The sequence below is a fragment of the Hermetia illucens genome, chromosome 3 (assembly GCF_905115235.1).
Source record: "Hermetia illucens chromosome 3, iHerIll2.2.curated.20191125, whole genome shotgun sequence".
Taxonomy (NCBI): domain Eukaryota; kingdom Metazoa; phylum Arthropoda; class Insecta; order Diptera; family Stratiomyidae; genus Hermetia; species Hermetia illucens.
Window position 1 is genome coordinate 96,053,642 of NC_051851.1, and position 19,821 is coordinate 96,073,462.

The window sequence follows — 19,821 nt, forward strand, 5'->3', positions numbered from 1 at the left end:
GTAATGGGAAACACGGTTTCGCCCGTCAGCAGTCCTCAGCATTTCTTCGACAATATTGTCTGGAGAGAGATCCCCTGTGTTTAAATAGAGCTGCTGACGAACCCCATCCCACCTTCCACAAGAAAAAAAAGTGTGGTGGGCGTCGTCCACAACTCCATTGCAAAACACACAATCCGGAGAACGCGCCTTTCCAATCTTGTGCAGGTGAGACTGAAAACCTCCATGCCCACTTAAAAATTGGTTAAGGAAATAGTCAGTCTCACCAGGCTTCCGATTCAGCCACGCACCGCCAATGAGCCGCGCAGTCCATCTGCCTCTAGTTTCATTTTGCCAAGAGAGCTGCCACTCGTCTAGAGTGTGTTGCCGTTCTTCGCCAGCAACCACCTCCCTTGGCTCATCTCCCTTGCGCTTGTATATGGCCTGACGCTCCCTAGCAAGAAGGGCAACGGGGATAACTCCCGCGATCACCATCACGGCCGGTTCAGAGACAGTGCGGTACGCAGACGCCACGCGTAAAGCTCCCCGTCTCTGTACTTGCGCGAGGCGTTTACGATATACCTCCTTCTTAATAGCGACAGCCCATACCTCTGCGCCGTAGAGCAGGACAGACTGCGTTGAACTCATCAGGAAACGTCGCCTACTAGACGTAGGACCCCCAATGTTTGCCATTAGCCTACTTAACGCCGAAACTGCAGCCGCAGCCTTGTTCGCTGCTGCTTGGATTTGCTCAGAAAAGCTCATCTTTGAGTCAAGAGTCAACCCGAGGTACTTTACCGCCGATTTTGACTCGAACATCGACTCGCCGAACGATATGGGACGCAGGGTCGGAATTCTCTTTTTAGTCAGGATGACTACTTCGGTTTTTTCCAGTGCAAGGTTGAAACCATGAGTAGTCATCCATCCGCTTACCCGTCGCATCAATATGCCGAGTCTGCTTTGTGCCTGTTCGACAGTGCGTCCAGCAACAAGCGCTGTGATATCATCTGCGTAGCCGACCAGGCGCGACTCTTCTGGCATGTCGAGTTTAAGCGGACTGTCATAGGTAGCGTTCCAGAGGTCCGGCCCTAGGATGGATCCCTGTGCTACCCCTGACGTGACCTCCATCCACCTTTGACCCTTCTAGTGTTTCATAGAGCAGGGAGCGATTCCTCAGATAGTCCCTCAAAATCCGTAATAGGTTCGGCACGTTGAAAGTATTGTCTAGTGTGCCTAGAATGTCTTTCCATCTTACGGAATTGAAGGCGTTTCTGATGTCAAGCGTTACGAGGAGCACCACCCGTTGAGTTCGGCGGCTATGTGCCTCTGCTCGTCGAACGGCGTCCACGACCTGCATGACAGCATCAATTGTCGATCTCCCTGCCCTAAAACCAAACTGCCGGGGAGATAAATCTCCGGCAGCGCGTATCGCTTCAACGAGTCTACTTCTGATGAGCTTTTCGAGCACTTTCCCAGCAGTATCAAGCATACATAGCGGGTGGTATGAAGACGGCAATTCGGGATCGCCTTTCCCTTTTGGCATCAGCGCAAGCCTCGCAACTTTCCAACGAGCAGGGAAAATGCCTTCTTTCAGGCAAGCGTTGAATGCGCCGAGCAGTACGTCTGGCCGGTGTTGGAATACCAGTTTGTAAACCTCCTGGCGCCTTCTTGTTTTTCATAGAGAGGACTGCCTTTTCCAACCCTTTTATAGAGAAAAGTGGACAGTCCTCTGCCTTCTCCGCGTACATGACTCCCCCCGGTCGCCTAGACGTCCTCTCCTTCCGGAGAGGAACCGAATGTTGGGACCACCAGCTGTGTACATCCAGACAAAGACCCCATTTCTTTGTAGAGGTGCTGTTGCAGACGCATGTGATTAAACACATTAGTTTATTTTTAACAAATTTTTAACATTTATTAATTCTTCATTATAAATATAAAACATAATTACAAATCTTTATTTTCAATTCAAGAACCCTAAAATCTCAATGCCACTTTTTTCTCTGAAAACTTATTCTAGACTAAAGTTCCACGATTGCTTTGCCGGCCTCGTGACTGTCACCCCGCTACCAACAGGTAGGTGAGCCACTTAGTGAGTGGGTTGAGTTTCACTTCGTGTTGAATTATATTATTCTGGTCCGGAGCTCGAAAGAATCCTCGTTAATGAGCTCTCGCCTCCACACGTAGAAGACTATACAGACGTTCCTAACCCTCAGTTCTCCAATTTAACTTATATAGGATTACACTAGATACTTCACATTGGTGGAATCAACTAATATTTGTTTAAGGGTATATTGATCGTTATGAGTGATGGTGGACGTAACACGCTTGAACGTTAAAACCGAGAAAAAACCCGGAAGTTGAACATAGTGTGCGCCGTGACAAAAAGGAATTTGTAATTGCGCTGGTGAGGGAAGCAGAAGATCGCAGATCTTTCAATTATCCTGTGAAGGACGTTAACTGACGAGGTGGGAAGAACACTTCCCTACGGTTTTTAACCGTATCATATCCGCTGAAATTCCTTTTCTTGTAGGTGAAATGGCTAATCACCGTTACATGGGGATACAGACAGTTACTCTAAACAGAAGAGAGAGAGTGGAAGATGGGGATGATTTTTAAGATCCCTAAGAAGGAAACCCGCTTTAAGTGCCACAATTGAAGTGGTATATATCTGCTATTGTGTGAATCCTTCATTAAAAACATCTCAATACCTCGATCGACAGAAGGCAGGACAACTAGCCTGCGGATCCTCCTGTGTTGACCACATCATTACGAATCATTTTGGACCAGTGCACGAAGTTTAGATTTTCACTTCACTTGTTCTTCATCGATTTTGAAGAAGTTTTCGATAGTGTGAACAAGGAGTGTATTTGGAGTGCTGTGCGCAGGAGGGACATTCCGAAGAAAGTATGGGGTAATGGTTGTCAGGGTGACATATGACGGTTGTATCCATTCATCCGATATGATTTCTTCTTGTTATCGGTACCGTTCTTCATCGATGGACTACGGCAACTTTCTTTAAACGCTCCGAATACGTTGATGGCATCTCGATAGCTCTCGATTTGAAAAAAGGGGCAAGTAGACTCGGACTGAAAATGGAGACCGACAGAGTAAAGGTTCTGGGCAGAACATCGGAGGCGTGTATCAACTTGGACATGTAGGAAGCGTGGTTTCTTCCGACGATGGCAACTGAACTAGCCTTTGCCCGATGCATTAACAGCGCTAGATCCGCTTTGGATATGAAAATCACGAGCGCGCCATGTCCCCGAGAATGTGGTACGTATCCCAAGATATGCAGCTACGGTAAATCTCGACAAGCTGACAAAGCCCTTTCGTGTCCTTTTGTAGCATGACTAGCATTATGCCATCTGGACCCGGAGATTTATATGCGGAGAAACTGTTAACAGAGGTCAAGTATTAGGGAGTTACCCTGGTTCAAAAGCGTGTAGGGAAGTTGCAAGAACTGTGCTGGAATCATAGCGGGAATACTCACTGGTCACTCTAGGTTAAGCTCCATATATCTGCTGATCCTGTAGGAAGAGCGATGAAACTTGGTATCTGGAAGAGCACTTAATACCCGAAACAAAGTTAACATTCTTCAAACCATCCTGTGTACAGTTAATTAGGAAACTTTAACCATTAAAGAGCCACAATACTTCTTTTGGAACGCAGTATAAGTTTGTCTTTGCTTCGGAACACCGATTCACCATGTTTCGGAACGATAATAACAAGGATACTTCCAATCAAAAATATGAAAAGTTACCAAGGCTGCTTGTAATTTATTTGTGAGAAAGTGATACTTGACTCAAAGAATTGGACGTACTAACTCCTTGCCAATGAGGCAACGCGCCTGAGACGAAACTCATAGTCCGGTTAAAAGTGTTACACTTTCCTACTTAAAAGTAGTAGAGCCGCAAACTGGCATAAATCACCTAGACTCTACTGGAAAAGGATTTTACGATGCAGCCAATTTTTAATATCAGAAATAGTAACAAGGTGTTGCAACCTTTCTTTAAAAAAACCCCTGAATTGAAGAAGTTGGGAAATCGGACAAATCACTTTCTTTCTGGAAGAGAATATGGTCTAGAAATCTCTTGTCCGATAATGCGTTTGAACCACTATACACAAGTCTCGTCTCTTTGTAAAAATATCTGGCTACGGGTGAATTTGTAAGTTAAGTGAACTCAATATTCAGGTTTACTGACTGTCATCAAATTAGACAAAAAAAAAATCTTGAGTGATTCTACATTCTGGAAAGCAAGAAGCTAATGGAATTTGTCACAATCATTACAACAGTGGACTCCCGTAGCATTCAAGGATAATTCATGGTTCGCTCAAGCTTCGGTTGTAATTTCCCTTATTTTTGGTCCATAAGGCAGCCTTTCTCTTCTGGAATCTTCGAATGCGGCACTCCATTTGGTTTCCGAGCTCTAAATTCGCAAACTTCACCGAAACATTTGACACTACAACCGCAGGAAAAATTCATTACAATTTCATCCTTGCGGCTCTACTAAAAATATAAAAAAAATCAAAGGAATATTTCGTGAAGTGAATGTTTCCTGAATGCGAGGTGGAGCTAAGCATTTCCGTTTCGAGGTTTCCCTCGCTATCCTGCCATTACCACTCCGGCGTCAGCACTCCTAATTAATATCAACAATTAATCGAACAACAGGTAAGAACACCTGCGGTCTCGACATTGTTCATTTTCACCTTTTATTTTATTGTATTGTACTAAATTGGAATGAACGGGGATATGTTTTTCTCGGGATAATGAATTGGTTAGGTTTGCCGTACTATATTTCAGACAATGGCTGGTGGCGGACATAGAGAATGTTGAAATTCATTCGGACTAATTATCCCCAAAGAAATTTTTCATTGTTGCGCACAATGCCAGCCGTACGAAACGAAAAATGATAGTCTCTCAATCATCCCATCCTGTTCCGTTTTTTTCTGGCCGTATTCCGTGCCTTCCGTTACATGTGCCTTTTGCGTAGAGTTCGTAGATTTAATTCTATTCTATTCCGTTCAATAGGGTCTAGGGGGCGCTATAACGATGGGGGTGTGATGGATTCGGTCACATTGTGATAAATATAACAATCAATTTCACAATTGAATGAACTGAACAATTTTCAGTGGCCTGACTATTAAGGGTTGATCTAGAAATGGTAATCGGTTTATTGATGGAGATATACGTACACCTTAATGACTCTGTCAGCAATGATAGGTTTCCGAATACTCAGTGGGTTAGAAGCTAGCGTTGCGGATTTGCGATTGGGTAAATTCCATGAAGTGAGTACCTACGGAACACGAGGAGCAAATTATAATGTCTGGCTTTTCTGGGAATCAATATGCCGATGAAATATGTTACCATCGTCGCCCTTCCAAATGAATAGCTGCGTTAGTTTGAGATGGAGGGCATCAATTTAACACGAGAACCCAAATTTGTTACAGGCGACAGAAAAGTAAAAGGCAAAAAGGACCAAGGGGGATTATGTGCGCACACATAAGCCAGCAGAATGAACTTCTGCTTTAAAATATTGAAGCAGATCAAACTACTTCAAAAATTTGGTTGTGGTTATTTACTCTTACTTTCTGATAAAAATATAAACTTATTACTCACGTGTTAACTTAGCATTAGCCTTGTGATAAAGAAGCCTTTTGTATAAACCTGAGTAGAGCGATGGGTTGAGTACTTTGACGACGGACACATACTGTCTCCACCAAGCATAGTCCGTGCAATTCATCGGCTAAAAAATCATTAGTCGCCAGGAGCCGACGGAATTATAGCCGAATTGGTTAAATATGGCGGCGACCAGTTACACCAAGTGGTTCATTAACTTGTGCTCAAGGGATAGGACAGCGAATCAATGCCTGACAATTGGCAACGAGGCATCATCTGTCTCATACATAAAAAGGGAGATATCACACAGTGCATCAATTATAGAGGTATCACGTTGCTGAGTACCATCTATAAGATATTCTTCTCTATCTTGCTAGCCCGGATAGCCCCATACACCCAGAACATCATTGGCCCATACCAAAAAGGCTCCGTTCCAGGCAAACCACCAACAGATCAGATTTTCTCGCTGCGGCAAGTGATGGAAAAACTGTTGGAATATGGACAACAGTTGCACCATCTATTCATCGACTTTAAACCCGCATATGATTGCATAGCCAGGGTAAAACTGTACACGGCCATGAGAGAATTCGGTATCCCGACGAAACTGATAAGACTGACTAGACTGACCCTGATCAATGTGCGAGGCCAGATAAAAGCAGCAGGATCACTCTCAAGACCAGTCGACATCAACAACGGTCTACGACAAGGGGATGCGCTATCATGCGCCCTATTTAACCTGGCCCTGGAGAAAGTGATCCGTGATGCTGAGGTAAATGCAAGAGGTACGATAATCTTTAAGTTCACCCAGCTACTGACGATATCGACATCATGGGAAGATCCACCCGAGACGTACAAACCGCCTTCATCCAGATCGAGCAGGCGTCAATCGGGGCGAGATCTTGAGTTGCACATCAATGAAGGCAAGACGAAGTATATGGTGGCAACGTCAGCATCGAAAACAAACCAATCAACAACCTCAAACCGCACTGGTCAAACGGGAAGAATAAAAATAAGAGGCTTCAACTTTGAGACCGTTGATAATTTCTCCTATCTAGGGTGGAAAATTACAACCGATAACAACTACGATGGTGAAATCGGCGCACGATTGTTGTCAGCCAACAGAGCCTATTTCAGGTTACAAAAACTGTTCCGCTCGAAACGTCTCACCATAGGGTCAAAGCTCTTACTGTACAAGACGATGATCTTGCCAGTCCACATGAATTCCTCGAAGATTTGCGTTCTTAGCAGGAAGAATTGCGAACACTTGGCGGCGTTCGAGAGCAGAATCCTCCGAAGAATTTTTGGCCCCTTACATAAGGATGGACGATTTCGTAGTCTGCATATCGACGAAATCTATGAGCGATACCATGACTGTCCGGTTGTGGATAAAATCCGGCTCAATAGGTTACGGTGCGCGGGTCACTTAATCCCCATGGATGAGGATGATCCCACCCGGAAAGTCTATAAGGGCAATATCTATGGTAGAAAAAGAAGACGAGGCAGACCCTGCCTGAGATGGAGCGATGGCGTAAGTCAGGACGCCAGACAGCTTTTAGGGTGGGATGTCTGGAGTTGCTTTTTAAGGCAGGCCTAGACCGGATACCGGTTGTCGCGCCGTTGATGATGATCAGTAGACAGCAATATGTTCTTTCAAACAACTCTGACTCATGTGGTACCCAATCGCTCTAACCGTGCAATGCTCCTCAATCGAATGGAAACGGAATAGCTTGACCAATACAACTGTCAATAAAACCAAGGATTTCCAAATGATGGACGGTCTTTTTGTTTGGTGTACGTTTTTCTGAAGATTTTGAACAGTATGTCATCCTAGACGGAAATCGAAACCAAAGGACAATATGTGTCGCTGCGCCCGAGGTGAGAGCTTTTGGATGGGTTAATTCTATTGCTCCCCATCGCGAAACTAGATTTTTCTTTAAATTTTATTGATAACCATGTTATATCCTCTTTTTGCCTTTGTAGGGACATAAAGTGATGCAATTTACTGAATGGGCGGGATTCGTAGTTCCAGCATTTTCACCAAATTTCATTTTAATAGGATTTCATAGATTACGAGGACTGGGTGGTATGTTTTTGACTTGATTAAGAAATAGCGCTAAGAGGTTAGATCGCTTCCTGCTATTCTGCAAGTCTATCCCTGATTAGTCTGTACGCCAACTTTCACTTTGTTATACTTTTAAGAGATTCTTGAAGGAAACGCCTCCATTGTGTAGGCGAAAATGGAGAAAACAAGGAAATGTGCTGTGATCAAATATTTCCATTTGAAAGGTCAAAGGTCCATCAAACAATCAAAGGCAAGACGAAAACCAGAAACTCGACGCTTCAGCTATGATCGCTTTTGCGTAAGGATATTTGAGTGAGTACCATTTGTACTTAGCTGATAATGTACATGCATATTTTATGTCAGACTGTCCACTTTAGTGCGAAACTGATATTCAATCTTTAGATTGTAATAAATTCCCACCAAGGCTTACCTTTGCCTGTTATAACCTTCTTGCTAATAGTGCGACTTTTATTACAGTTGGTAGGTAAGGAATGCAATGTTCTTCTTTTCTCTACGAAGTGGGTGCCACGTTTGTTAAGATCGGTCGGAAGTTGAACCGAAAAGCTATTTTGATTGCGATTTTGGCAGTCTACAAGCGAATTTTTGCATAGTTTTATAGCTTTGGGTGCAACTTGGGTTCATCATTACACTTCTGAAACTAACTCACAGCAAAACAGTGAACTGGACAGATAAACACCAAAAGAATTTTTTCGACCCAATATACCTATAGAAAGGGTGCAATTTTTGAAAGGTCTCTATTGGTACTTTTCGAAACTGGTATTAGTTTGAGAGACGCTGATTGCAGAGGGGTGGAGTGCGGGGATCTGTAAATGGTTCGTTACTTGAAGGACCCGTTCTCAGAAATTACTCGACCAAAAAATCTGAAAGAAATAATGACGGTCCGTGAGCAGATACCGTGCCCACGGACTGAAAATACTCTCCGTTACGAATCGAAGTATATAATAGTATATTTTTATATTTTCGAAATTTACGGCGACCCCCTTTAAGTTTATCCTAGATCCGTAAAATTTTTCAGTAAGATAGATTTTAAAAGGAAGAACTGCACTGAAAATCCTCTTGTTATTTACGAAGTTGAAGTAGAACAAGGTTGACCCTGCGCATCAAATTACTACTCCCTAAGAGAGTAATTGCTACATCGAATTGAATATCGGGTATATTCAACGTATGTATACACCTATGAGCTATATATGTGCGTACCGAAAATCCTAACATAAAAAATCTACAAAACCTTTCATACCTAAAGCGCCAAACTCCCGGTTCCCGACTTGTTGTATTTGGTTGACACTGTATCTCAGCTCTGAAGATTTAGACGAACAAAATTCAAGACGGTTATTGAAGTATAATAAAGACATACCAGAATCAAGAATTTTGGGTAAAAAAAACACAAAATGGCGCATGGCAATTTTTTATTATTTGGAAGATTGAAGGTTGAGGAATAAAAAAATAGTCTGTGTGTATGTGTGACTGTCTGTCACACCCTATTTATTCGAAAACGGCTGAACCTATTGTCATGAAATTTGGTGGGAATGTGTAGGCTGTGAATTTTCTTACTTATGGCAGGGGGTGTCATTTTTTATTATTGAGTTTAAAGGGGGGCGCTCCCCATGCACGTAAGAAAAGGTGCAGATTTTTCCTTCATAGAATACGGTGATGTGAGGTATCAAATGAAAGGCCTTGATAAATACTTTTATAAACTGATTACTAGGTGAAATGTAGGAGAATGAGGATTGAAAATTTGAGCTTTAAAAAGTGAAATAGGTCTCGTACTTAGAACCTGTCCAATCGAAAGCAATTTGAGAAGAAGACGAAAACTGAGAGCTGGCCGCTTCAAGCATAAAAGGTTTCGTTTGTTTCTTGTGTAAGTATCATATATTTAGTGCAGAACTATATCCTTTGTACGTAGAGCATAACATATATAGAGAGAGAGAGAAAAGGAAGAACCCTCTTCCACCCCAATCGGATCGAGGGACGACCAAACTAAGGATGGGCTGTAGGCATATAGCGATGATGCGTTTCAACGCAAAGTGTGTGCAACCATGAGAAAATATATTGCTACATCACGATTGTCGCAAACACTTCAAGCAGTGATGCAGTGGTTCTAAACTACACAGCCACAGATTCTCCTCTATTGTGATTAACACTGTGATCGGAGGCAATAGTGTGATCCCACAGTAGTTTTTCCCGATCTTTTCCCAAGGTTCTCTGCGGAAGATACTACGCAAGGTTTTGATAGAGAATCTTGCAGACGGAGCTATGAAAACTGGTGTACTCGGTACTGTTCAACATCCTGCACGCAGATATTATGTACTGTATGGTCTCCTCTTCACAGTTGCATAATCTACAACTGGAGTTGTCGATTGAGAAGTCAGGAGCGAAGGCTCCTTAAATGAAGTTAGGAATACTACAATCTCATAGAATAGTACACCGTTAGTCAACTATTTGTTGGAGGTTTCGATGCCAATGCCTGGCAACAACAAATTTTTGATATCACCTCCGTGAATGTTTCTCTTTCCACATGTCGATCTTCTGTTGGACGGAAGTAACATTCGATATGGGATCCCAGTATCCGCTTCTCAAGTTCAAAGGAGATAATTTATTATCTACCATGACAGTAACCTGATGTAATCGACTAGAGGATTGTTTCTCGAAAAAAAACTCACGGAGAGAATGCATTTTATTGCAATGTTTTAAACCAAGTACCCCCCTTTCTCCCTGGTGACGTGGGATAGTAATCCTCAATTTTTCGGCATCCCTATAGAGCATGTTGTTGTTTGCAAGAACTACTCTTATCCGTCTATTGACAGATTCTAAATCCAAATTACTCCACTGTATCACAGCGAAAGTATATAGAAGGACGAGAATGGCGAAGGTCAGTTTTCAGTACAAGATCCACACGCCGCTCAAATTCCCTCAGCAACTTAGATTTAATTATGGCCACTGCAGGTGTTGTTGGTTCGCTGTCGACTATTTTCCCCAAACAATTGTTTTTAAACGACATATCTCCAAACCCAAATGCATGTCGATATCCCTGCTGCCCTCTCGTCTTTGACATACAATTTGGTGCCGTCAATATACATTAAATGACTTAATGTTCATTTCGATATTATGTCATGTTTGACTTGGAACCCATATTTGCTTTCATGCAGAAGATGGAAAAACGGTTCAAAGCCAAGTAAAATCACAGCGGGCTTGAAGAGTTACCTCGCAATATGCCACGTCCGATCTGTATCTCTCCTGATGTTTGTGAGGATACCGGTAACTTCAGGCTCCAATTCTTCATCACTATTCTCAAGAGAAGAACCACATTGGGGTTGATTTTGTACAAGCGTGACACTTGTAGTAATCAGGAATGAGATATGAAGTCAGAGGTTGATTTATAATCGATATAGGTTGTCGAAATATTTTGCTTTTGGTGGGCAGCCTGCTTTACAGCGACCGTATCGATTATAAGCTGTTCTTTACAGCCTTGGGAGCCTTTAGTGCATCCTTTTTGCTCAACAGCTATCAATTTACGAACATTAAGATGATTTCAGTGCTAGCGCACAGAACTGATCACTTTGTAGATGGTATGAAGACAATTAATTTGCCGATATTTTGAAGGGCAAGAGCTACCCTGTTCCTTGGGAATGAGGAAAGTTTGAACAAAGTGATCAAAATAATTTGCCAATACAATGTGAGTGCCGTTGAACTCCTGGCGCCTTTCAATTACTTGCCTTTGCAGGAGCTGTTTCAACATCAACTTCAGTTACGTCAGGCATGGTCATTTATGGGAGGACCTTGCATGAACGTAAAATATGTGGGAGCCACGCCGCTTCTAAATTGCAACGGCTGGGTTCGCTCCACTCCTCCAGAAGTCTTCTACCTGATCTAGACCGAGGTTATTTTCGCGATCTGAGTTAGTGAGATTTTTATAGAATGCCCGTTGGTTTTGAAGGAACAAGGTGTTGTCTGTGTTTTTCTGAACACTCTTTTGATACCTACCGCAAGTTTCTACTTCAGAACGTCGAGGATCCAGAAACCAGACTGTGAATCTCTGCCGCAGTATCTCGACAGCCAAACGATCAGCCAAAATTCTGCCAAAAGACAGTAATGATGTTGGCAGTTGCCGAAGTAAACTTTGGTTTTGGGGTCTTTGGCCTAGCATCTGGGAGAATCTCCCGACCGAGCTCAAGTGAAACCTCTTGGAAGATTTTTTGCCCAGTTGGTAGGTCAACTCGGTTGTTATTCTCTATTACCCAGCACTGGTTGACGACGTTCTGTTCCGGAGCACGACTGGAGTCGGTGTCTGTACTCGGATGGAATCCATTCCAAATCCAAATCCGCGACACGATAATAAACGCGACGATGAATTCGTTCAGTTAATTCGTCCAAAGGTCTAGGCCTAGATCTTCAGTACCTGGCGGTTGACGGCATAACCGCTAAAACATCCCAGAGCAACTCTTAACCATGCTGGGTACCATTAGAATTATTTCGAACAACCGCAATTTTTTTTCCTGCGAGTATTCGGGAAGCACTCAAGCCCTAAATTTGTAATGCTCCATGGTTACCTCCAAATGTAGGGACTGTATTTGGAGGACAGCCGCTGAAGCGTCACTGCAGTTCATTCGATAGGCGCACCGATTATTTTTTACCCGGATTACGGATTTTTTTAATAGGTTTACTCTCCCTGAAAAAGAAGAATAGGTCAAGGAAGACGAACACAAAAGGAAAGGTTCTGCTTGTCCGCGGCTACTTATTTACAGGATTACCCTGCGATATTTGTAGCTGCCCCAGTGGGTCATGTCATTATCCGTAACACATTGGTCGCATGCAACTCTGCGTTTACAATTCAGGTCAGAATTAACCTGGTATGCCAATATATATATATATATATATATATTTATATTTTGTCAAAATACTCACTTTGGTGTCATGTTGATATTTATTATTTTGAGTTGCAGGAAAAGAAAAACTTATACCTTTCATTTGCATGTATGAGGACCCCTAAAAGTGCAAAGCATAAGGGATAATATAAGCCATAATTACTGAAAGTTTCAAGCAAATCCAGCTTTTAATTTAAAAATTATAGAAGCTCAAAATTTTGCATTTTGCATGAATTCAATGCGCTCTGAGGAGTATTATCATCGTCATAGAAAGTGAGCCCGCCAGAACGCGGGGCGCATTGGAACATTTTAGTTAGACTATTTTTGGAGTTTTGTTTTACAAATGAAACCTTATTAAAATCGAATCAATCCCTGTCTGTCTGTCACACGCACTTTTCTCAGAAACCACCATATTGATTGGTATGAAATTTGGTAAGAAGCAGAGAACTTTAGAACGCCCACACATGCAGTAAGTTTGATATTTCTGCGTTAAGTTTAGAGGGGGGGGGGGCTGTCATACATGCAAAAGGGCAGTGCAAAATTTTTGTTCCACCGAATATAGTCATGTGAAGTATCAAATTAAAGGTCTCGATTAATATTTTTCGACCCCAGACTAAGTTTTGACATTTGTTAGAAAGAAGGGGAGTGCGGCAAGTCGAAATTGATGATTTCTTCAACGAACTCATTTTTTGAAGTTATCTAACCGAAAAATATGAAAAAAAAAAATATGAAGCTCCCTCTATACGATGTCCAGGCCTCAAAATATTCTCCATATCGATATTTACTCAAATTAGGCTAGTAATATTATATTATTATGTTTTTGAGAAGTTTACTAAGTAACTATGGAACTTAAACTAATAAAATTTTATTGAGTTGCTTGCAGTTGATGGGCTGCACCTGGAGGGAAAAGATTCTCCAATCACTGTAGCTCGTTTATTTGGACGGAGGGAAAATGAGGAGGAGTGTGAAGGATGAAGTAGGATTTGGGAAAGGGAATTTATGGTCCTGGCCTCACAAGCCGACTGAAAAAACCTTTCATGAATTTTCCAATAGAATTTCATCTGTCGAAAAGTTTTTTTGGAAATGGGATTGGGCTTTAAGCCTTAAGCGTCAAACTTCAACTAAATGGCTCGAATAGATACTTTTAAGAAAAAAAGAAAATCCACGGATTCCAATCCTCTATTCGACGCATGTTTTCTAGGGGCTGCAGATTTTAAAAATATCCATATATTCCACTATATGAGGCGACGACTCGTTTTGGCAGGGATTTGTTTAACTTGTATTGCGCAAATAAGTGTCAACCCGTATCCTATAGTTCAATTCACCCATCCGGTAGTTATACTATCCAATGGTGAATATTTCTATGTAGTACTGACCATAAATTAAAGAGGAATATTTTTTAACACAATTCGAAAACACATTTTTTTTCGGTTGAAGATTAAAAATATCAAATATGGGGAGAACTTACAATCTTAGTGTTGAGTAAATGTGATAGATAGGTAGAAAAGATAGAGATAGAATAAGAATACGGACTTCATGCTGAGTAGAAAAAGACTTTAGTCAGGCCGTAGGAGTGCCGGAAAAAACTAGGAAAAGTACAAAGATTATAGCAATACTTGACTTGTAGAAATACCTTGTGCCGTAGCCATGTTGCTCGCTCACTGGAAAGGACCTTTGTAACTTGAGTGAAGCCTACCATGCGATGTTCACTGCCACTAAAAATAAATGAGATTACCTGGTAAATAGCCTTATATTGCGAAAATTTCAAGAGCTAGTCTAAAGAAAGTAAAGTAAATGACATTTTAAGAAGGTCAATACATGATAAATTCCTGGAACTGATGTAGTGGCACGGAAGCACTCAGTTTGAAACTATAAAAGACATCAATTTAAAGTCAAAGGTGAGGCAATTAAAAAACATTTGCAAATTAGGTCAAAGATGGATGAATACAAGAACCATTTCTGATCATCAACCGAGCCACTTGGAGAGTAGTTTACTCTCATTTTTTCACAGAACTTCTTCTTGGGAAATGCACCCAAGTTTTTCAAAGAGGAGGAAGATGATTTGTGCTTTTGTCCACGACAGAGGCGACTCATCAGATGCTGCCTTACCTTTGTCATGGTAGCTGGGTGACCACAAACATATCATGTGTGCAAGTTATAACGAATGCAAAAAATTCTTTGTTCAGGCCCCATCTAAGCCAAAGCTAGTTTTTTGTTTAAGGACGTGAAGCAGCATCTGATGAGTTGCCTCTGCAATGGGGGAAAGAGCAGAAAATTTAAAAATTTAGTGACAGATGCTTTCACTTCACTAACCATCATAGTTCCACATCAAACTAGTTCGTTCCAAATTATTCTAAGTATTTTTAAGGAGGGCTCGCAGGAGTGTAGCTTTTAGGCATCCCCGATGATTTAAAAGATATATTTCATTAGAATATGATGCATGCATTTTTTGACCTATTAGGATTTGTAATGATGGTCTTTTGGTTAGCCCGCAAGCCAAAGACGAAAAAAACATGTGTGTTTAGAGCGAATGAAACTTTGGAAGGGCTTTTAACAAGGCACTGTTTGTTAAACTACTACATGGAAAGAATTAAGTTGGTTGTTTCAGATCTAATACAAGGAGATAAACTTCGTCCTATCTTATTTAATTTAGCCCCGAAATTGGTAGTCAAAAGAAAAACTATTCGGCATTACTAGTACTCTATTATTCAAAGCCTCTGTTTCTTTGTAATACCTTTTGGTCAGCCACTCAAAACAATTCCCAGACTATTCTAAATGAAAATTAAGCGTTTTCAAGGTTAGAGTTAGACATGAAAAGCATTGAATTGAAAATTAACATTAGTAAAGGGAAATTCGTGAACTAAGCTAATAAAATAGGTGGCAATTAGACTAAATCTCACAACTTGATTTTACGGCAAGCCAATCTCGATAACTTTATTTATTTAGCGGGCATGCTTGAAGATGCTCAAAATGAACATCTAAATTGACCATTGTCAACAATTACGGTATTTTATAGATCAGGTCATTCAATTCCAACTCCAACAAAGCATTCCTCCAGGCACGCTGTATTGCCTTTTTCTTAACCAGTTGAAGTTTCGAGGCCAATGTCACCCTCTATTTTTTGAAGAACATTCAAAAGGCAACTCCCAATCCTATTATCGCTGATTGCGATTTGGTCGAACTGATTTGAGAGCGAACATCGTAGTAAGCGTTAACAGCTGTTTCACATCGAATTCGCAGGGTGCTGTAAGAAGAAGGGGATATGGTACTCCCTAGAGTCCTACAATCTCATTTCTCTTAGGCTTAGAATATCCAGCTTATATCGAAGTAATTGTGTGTACTTTCTAGAATCCAATTATAAACGGATTTCGATATCCAGAGTCGAAGCTCCAATTCCAATGTTTCGGTAGCAAAACCAATGAAACTCCAGGCTCTTTTGGAGCAAAACATACCAGCAAGTCGATACGAGTTCGGATTCGGGACACGTCTAAGATGCCTCTTTTATTATTAATTTTCTGTAGTCGAGTGTCCGGTTTCTAGGCCTATTTGTTGCCCCTTTGTGCGTTGTTTTAACCGCTTTATGCAATTTCTGAAAAACAATTCTGCAAGTAATTTCGAAGATAATAAAGCGCACAATGTTTCAAGGTCTTCCCTATATTTACATCGAATAGTATGATTGGTTGTCAAAATGCTGAGGTGAGGAAAGGGGATAAGATAAACTATAGTTGAAGTTACTCCCCTTTCCTACCGAATACTACCTAATTTCGATTGACAGATTTTATGAGAAACCAACCAAAAAACGTATTGATGTCGCGTAAAAACACATCTCATGCCAATTAAAAGACACGGAAAGACAAGCGGGCGTCTACCTCAGTAAACGCGGCAGGGCCGTTGAGAAATGAGCAAGAGTTTTTTTAGATATGAACTTGTCGCAATCCAAGCCATGTATCACGTCATCATCATATAGGGTGAATTCACATTACACCCCACCTGTTGACGGGCCGCACTGTTTTGAATAGCAACTCGCTCCGCTTCGCTCTTCAGTAAAGCGCTTATAGAATTGAGCAGACATGCGTAACTTAAAACTCTACATAGGAGGACCCGAAATTTAGGAGGAAGAGAGGGGGATCTATAAGATCACTTCACAGGATGCACCTGTATATATATAGACTAGACTAAGCGGTTGGTAAAAACACGATTCGAAGAACATACTAAAGAAGCGGAGCTAACATAGCGGCGAAAAAACCCATTATCGCGTGTCAAGTCAACAGTCGCGAAACACGTAGTAGAGAGCGGCCATAACATTTCCTGGGACAACGTGGATGTTATTCAAAAAATACAGAATGTTCACAAACTAAACGCCGCAGAAAGCCAGGAAATATTTAAACAGACCAACACCAAGTTTTTGAATACCGATATGGCCAACTGTTCATCCAGCTTATTCCAGGTAATTAGGTTAAGTAATTAAGGGGGAATTACATTTTCAAAAAAATAAATAAATACTAGTTATCACCTTAATTAGTTTAATAGGTTAGGGTATATAAGGCTATAGAGTTAAGAGAAATAAATTATCACAAAACCAGCACTTATGTTCTGTGGGGGCAAGGAGAAGAGTGAGCTTAATACAAATGATATCACTCCTGCGGAATATTCAATCGGTCCCAGGTTCGAATCCTACGCCTCCGAATCTTCCAAAAACATAAGTAGGTTTTATCGCCAACCAGGTAAAGATGCGAGTATCAATTATGTAGTAATATATCGGAGGTAGCCTTAATTTAATTTCTGCCATTTGTAAAATAAAAAAATATGTCTGAAGCCATCCGTGGAGTCATATATTCGCGTCAACATCACAATAGTATTATTCGAATTAATGTGTGCGGATATTGTCGGTCTTTTCACGTAAGCACGTAATATTTTCAATCCTTTTTGTTAAAAACTGAATGATTACTTGAAAAGTCGGAAGTAAAAAAACACTAAAGCTGTATTCATACGATCCAGCAGCAGCAGGCGTCCTGGATCCACCACGGAGCGTGTCCAGCACAGTACATACAAGTGCAAGTGTACAATTTCGCAAAGATAGTGGTGCTGTTACAAATTCTTTCTGTTTTCTGCTGAGAATTTATCATCAGCTTGGATAAATTAACAAATGATATCATGCAAAAAGAACGGTAGTTGCATTTGTCAATACTAATTTTACATGCGTTCATTTTTCATTGGTATGCATTGACGAAGTTATTGATGTAAGGACGAAATAGTTACACAAAGTCCCATTGGGATGCGCGGACCGGGCTACATGCGCAATTATTTTCTTCCGCCATAAAATTCAGGCGGGAGATGATTTTTCTTCGCTTCTGCGGCATGCTCCTTGCTGGATGTGAAACACCGCCTGCTGGATCGTATGAACATATTCATATTAAATGTATGGAACAATTATTTTGCCTCTGAAATGTGCAGTTTAGCTGGATCGTATGAATAGAGAGTAATGGTATGCTTCCACTTACCTAAGATTTAAACTACTCGCCTAGTGACACCACATGAAGAGTCAACTGATCTCCTCCCCTTTCCCGCCCTATGAGAATTCGATTTTTAAACCATTGTAATTAATAAATGAGCGTTCCGAACCGCAGTCTATACTATTTGGAGGTTGATTTTCTGTTATAAGTGCCTTCTAAGCATGATACATATAACACTTGTTGATCTCCCAAAGAGCATGATGATGCTGGATGACTGAATACCGAGTTCTAGTGAAATATTTACGACCGTTGTTACATGTCTTCTTATTGATGACAGAGCGACTTCCATCCTAACTGAATGTCGGATAGTAGTGACTCTACTGAGTGAATACCTGAGTAAACCTAAAGGGTCCTATCAAGCGCATTGTTGACCACATTAGCTTTTAATGCACCGTCGCATTCTTGAAATGAAATAACAATGATAATAGCCGTTGGTGCAACAATCCATATTCGATCAGAGCCTTGAAGTGTGTTAGAGCACTTCATTCAAGACCGTAACGGTACAATACAGTACGCTGTAGGAAGCATTGTGGTCAGCATTGCGCTCGCCCGAGATTATTACCCAGATTTGACTCAGTTACTCACAGCTGCGTGGACTGGTACCCGACGTCAAACCACGATACAAATCTCACTGCCACCAAGTACGCTACGAGCAAATAAATGAAAAACAAACGAAAAAATACATCACAAAAGTCTTCACATAGCCGTAAAAACATAATAACTTTCTTTTTTTAAGCTGCGCAAAATTATTAAAGTAAAATTTTGTTGCATTTTCATTGTTATCACGGACACACTGTAGACAAGTTGGCATGTTCAAAATAATCGTCGGTGTAATAAAGTCGTTGAACTTCCACGGACACGGTCGTCAAATTCATCGGGAGGCTGGGGCGGCGTTTTCACGACTTTCGGATAATTGTACAAAAGTCATTCTTGAACTAATCGGGCTTTATGCTTCGGGGCATTATCATAGTAAAATTGGAAAGTCCGCCGAATTCCCACTTTTTCCGCACTCGTGGTCAAATTCGCCTGTAATATATTTAAGTATAAGGTAAAAGTCATAGTACTATCAATAAATACTAATTCAATAACACCAGCTGCCGAAATACAACCCCAAACCATGACGCTTCCACCGCCATGTTTTCCCGTCGATTTAACGTTTCCGGCTGTTGATTCAACTTTCGCTACACCACCCTTCCGTCGAAGCCGATAATATTAAGTTTTGATTCATCACAGAAAATGATATTTTTCCAGAAAGTTTCATCCTTAAATCTATGCTTCCGGGCAAATTCCAAACATATTTTACGGTTGAATTCACTAATAAATGTTTTTTTTTCGCGCACCCTTCACTTCTGATCACACGTCTTATCGTTTCGCTGCTGCACTTCTTTTTAGTAATGTATTTTTTTCGTTTGTTTTTCACTTCACTTTCACTTATATTTATTGTTTATCGTCTAGTCTCGACATTATGTAGTCTTAGTTTATAGTTTTGAAGATAATATATATACTTTTTTCCAACTGCTTTCTTTTCATTTTGACGTTAACATTAGTTATTAAAAGAAAATGTTTTAGGAATGTAAAGACTTTTGGGACCCACTGTACACATAGAAAAGCTAAATAAAGCATTGGAGAGTATTTAAAATGCTACAAAATGATTTGATGGATATAACATTTTTCTGAATTCAAAAAATATTAACGCAAAACCGAAGATCCAAAGAACTTTAAAATGAGAATAATTATCGAGTTAGATAGGTGTTATTTCTCCGTTATTAT

General features: G+C 40.9%; 1 protein-coding gene across 2 annotated transcripts in view; it reads right to left on the bottom strand.

The window, feature by feature from the left end:
• The window catches only part of LOC119651223 (polypyrimidine tract-binding protein 1), a 602,545-nt gene that overhangs the window by 558,346 nt on the left and 24,378 nt on the right, over nucleotides 1-19,821 (bottom strand). For both annotated transcript variants that reach the window (XM_038054679.1, XM_038054678.1), the window contains exon 2: nucleotides 14,172-14,253. In XM_038054679.1, coding sequence (XP_037910607.1) covers nucleotides 14,172-14,253 — 82 coding nt within the window. The remainder of the gene's footprint in view (nucleotides 1-14,171; nucleotides 14,254-19,821) is intronic.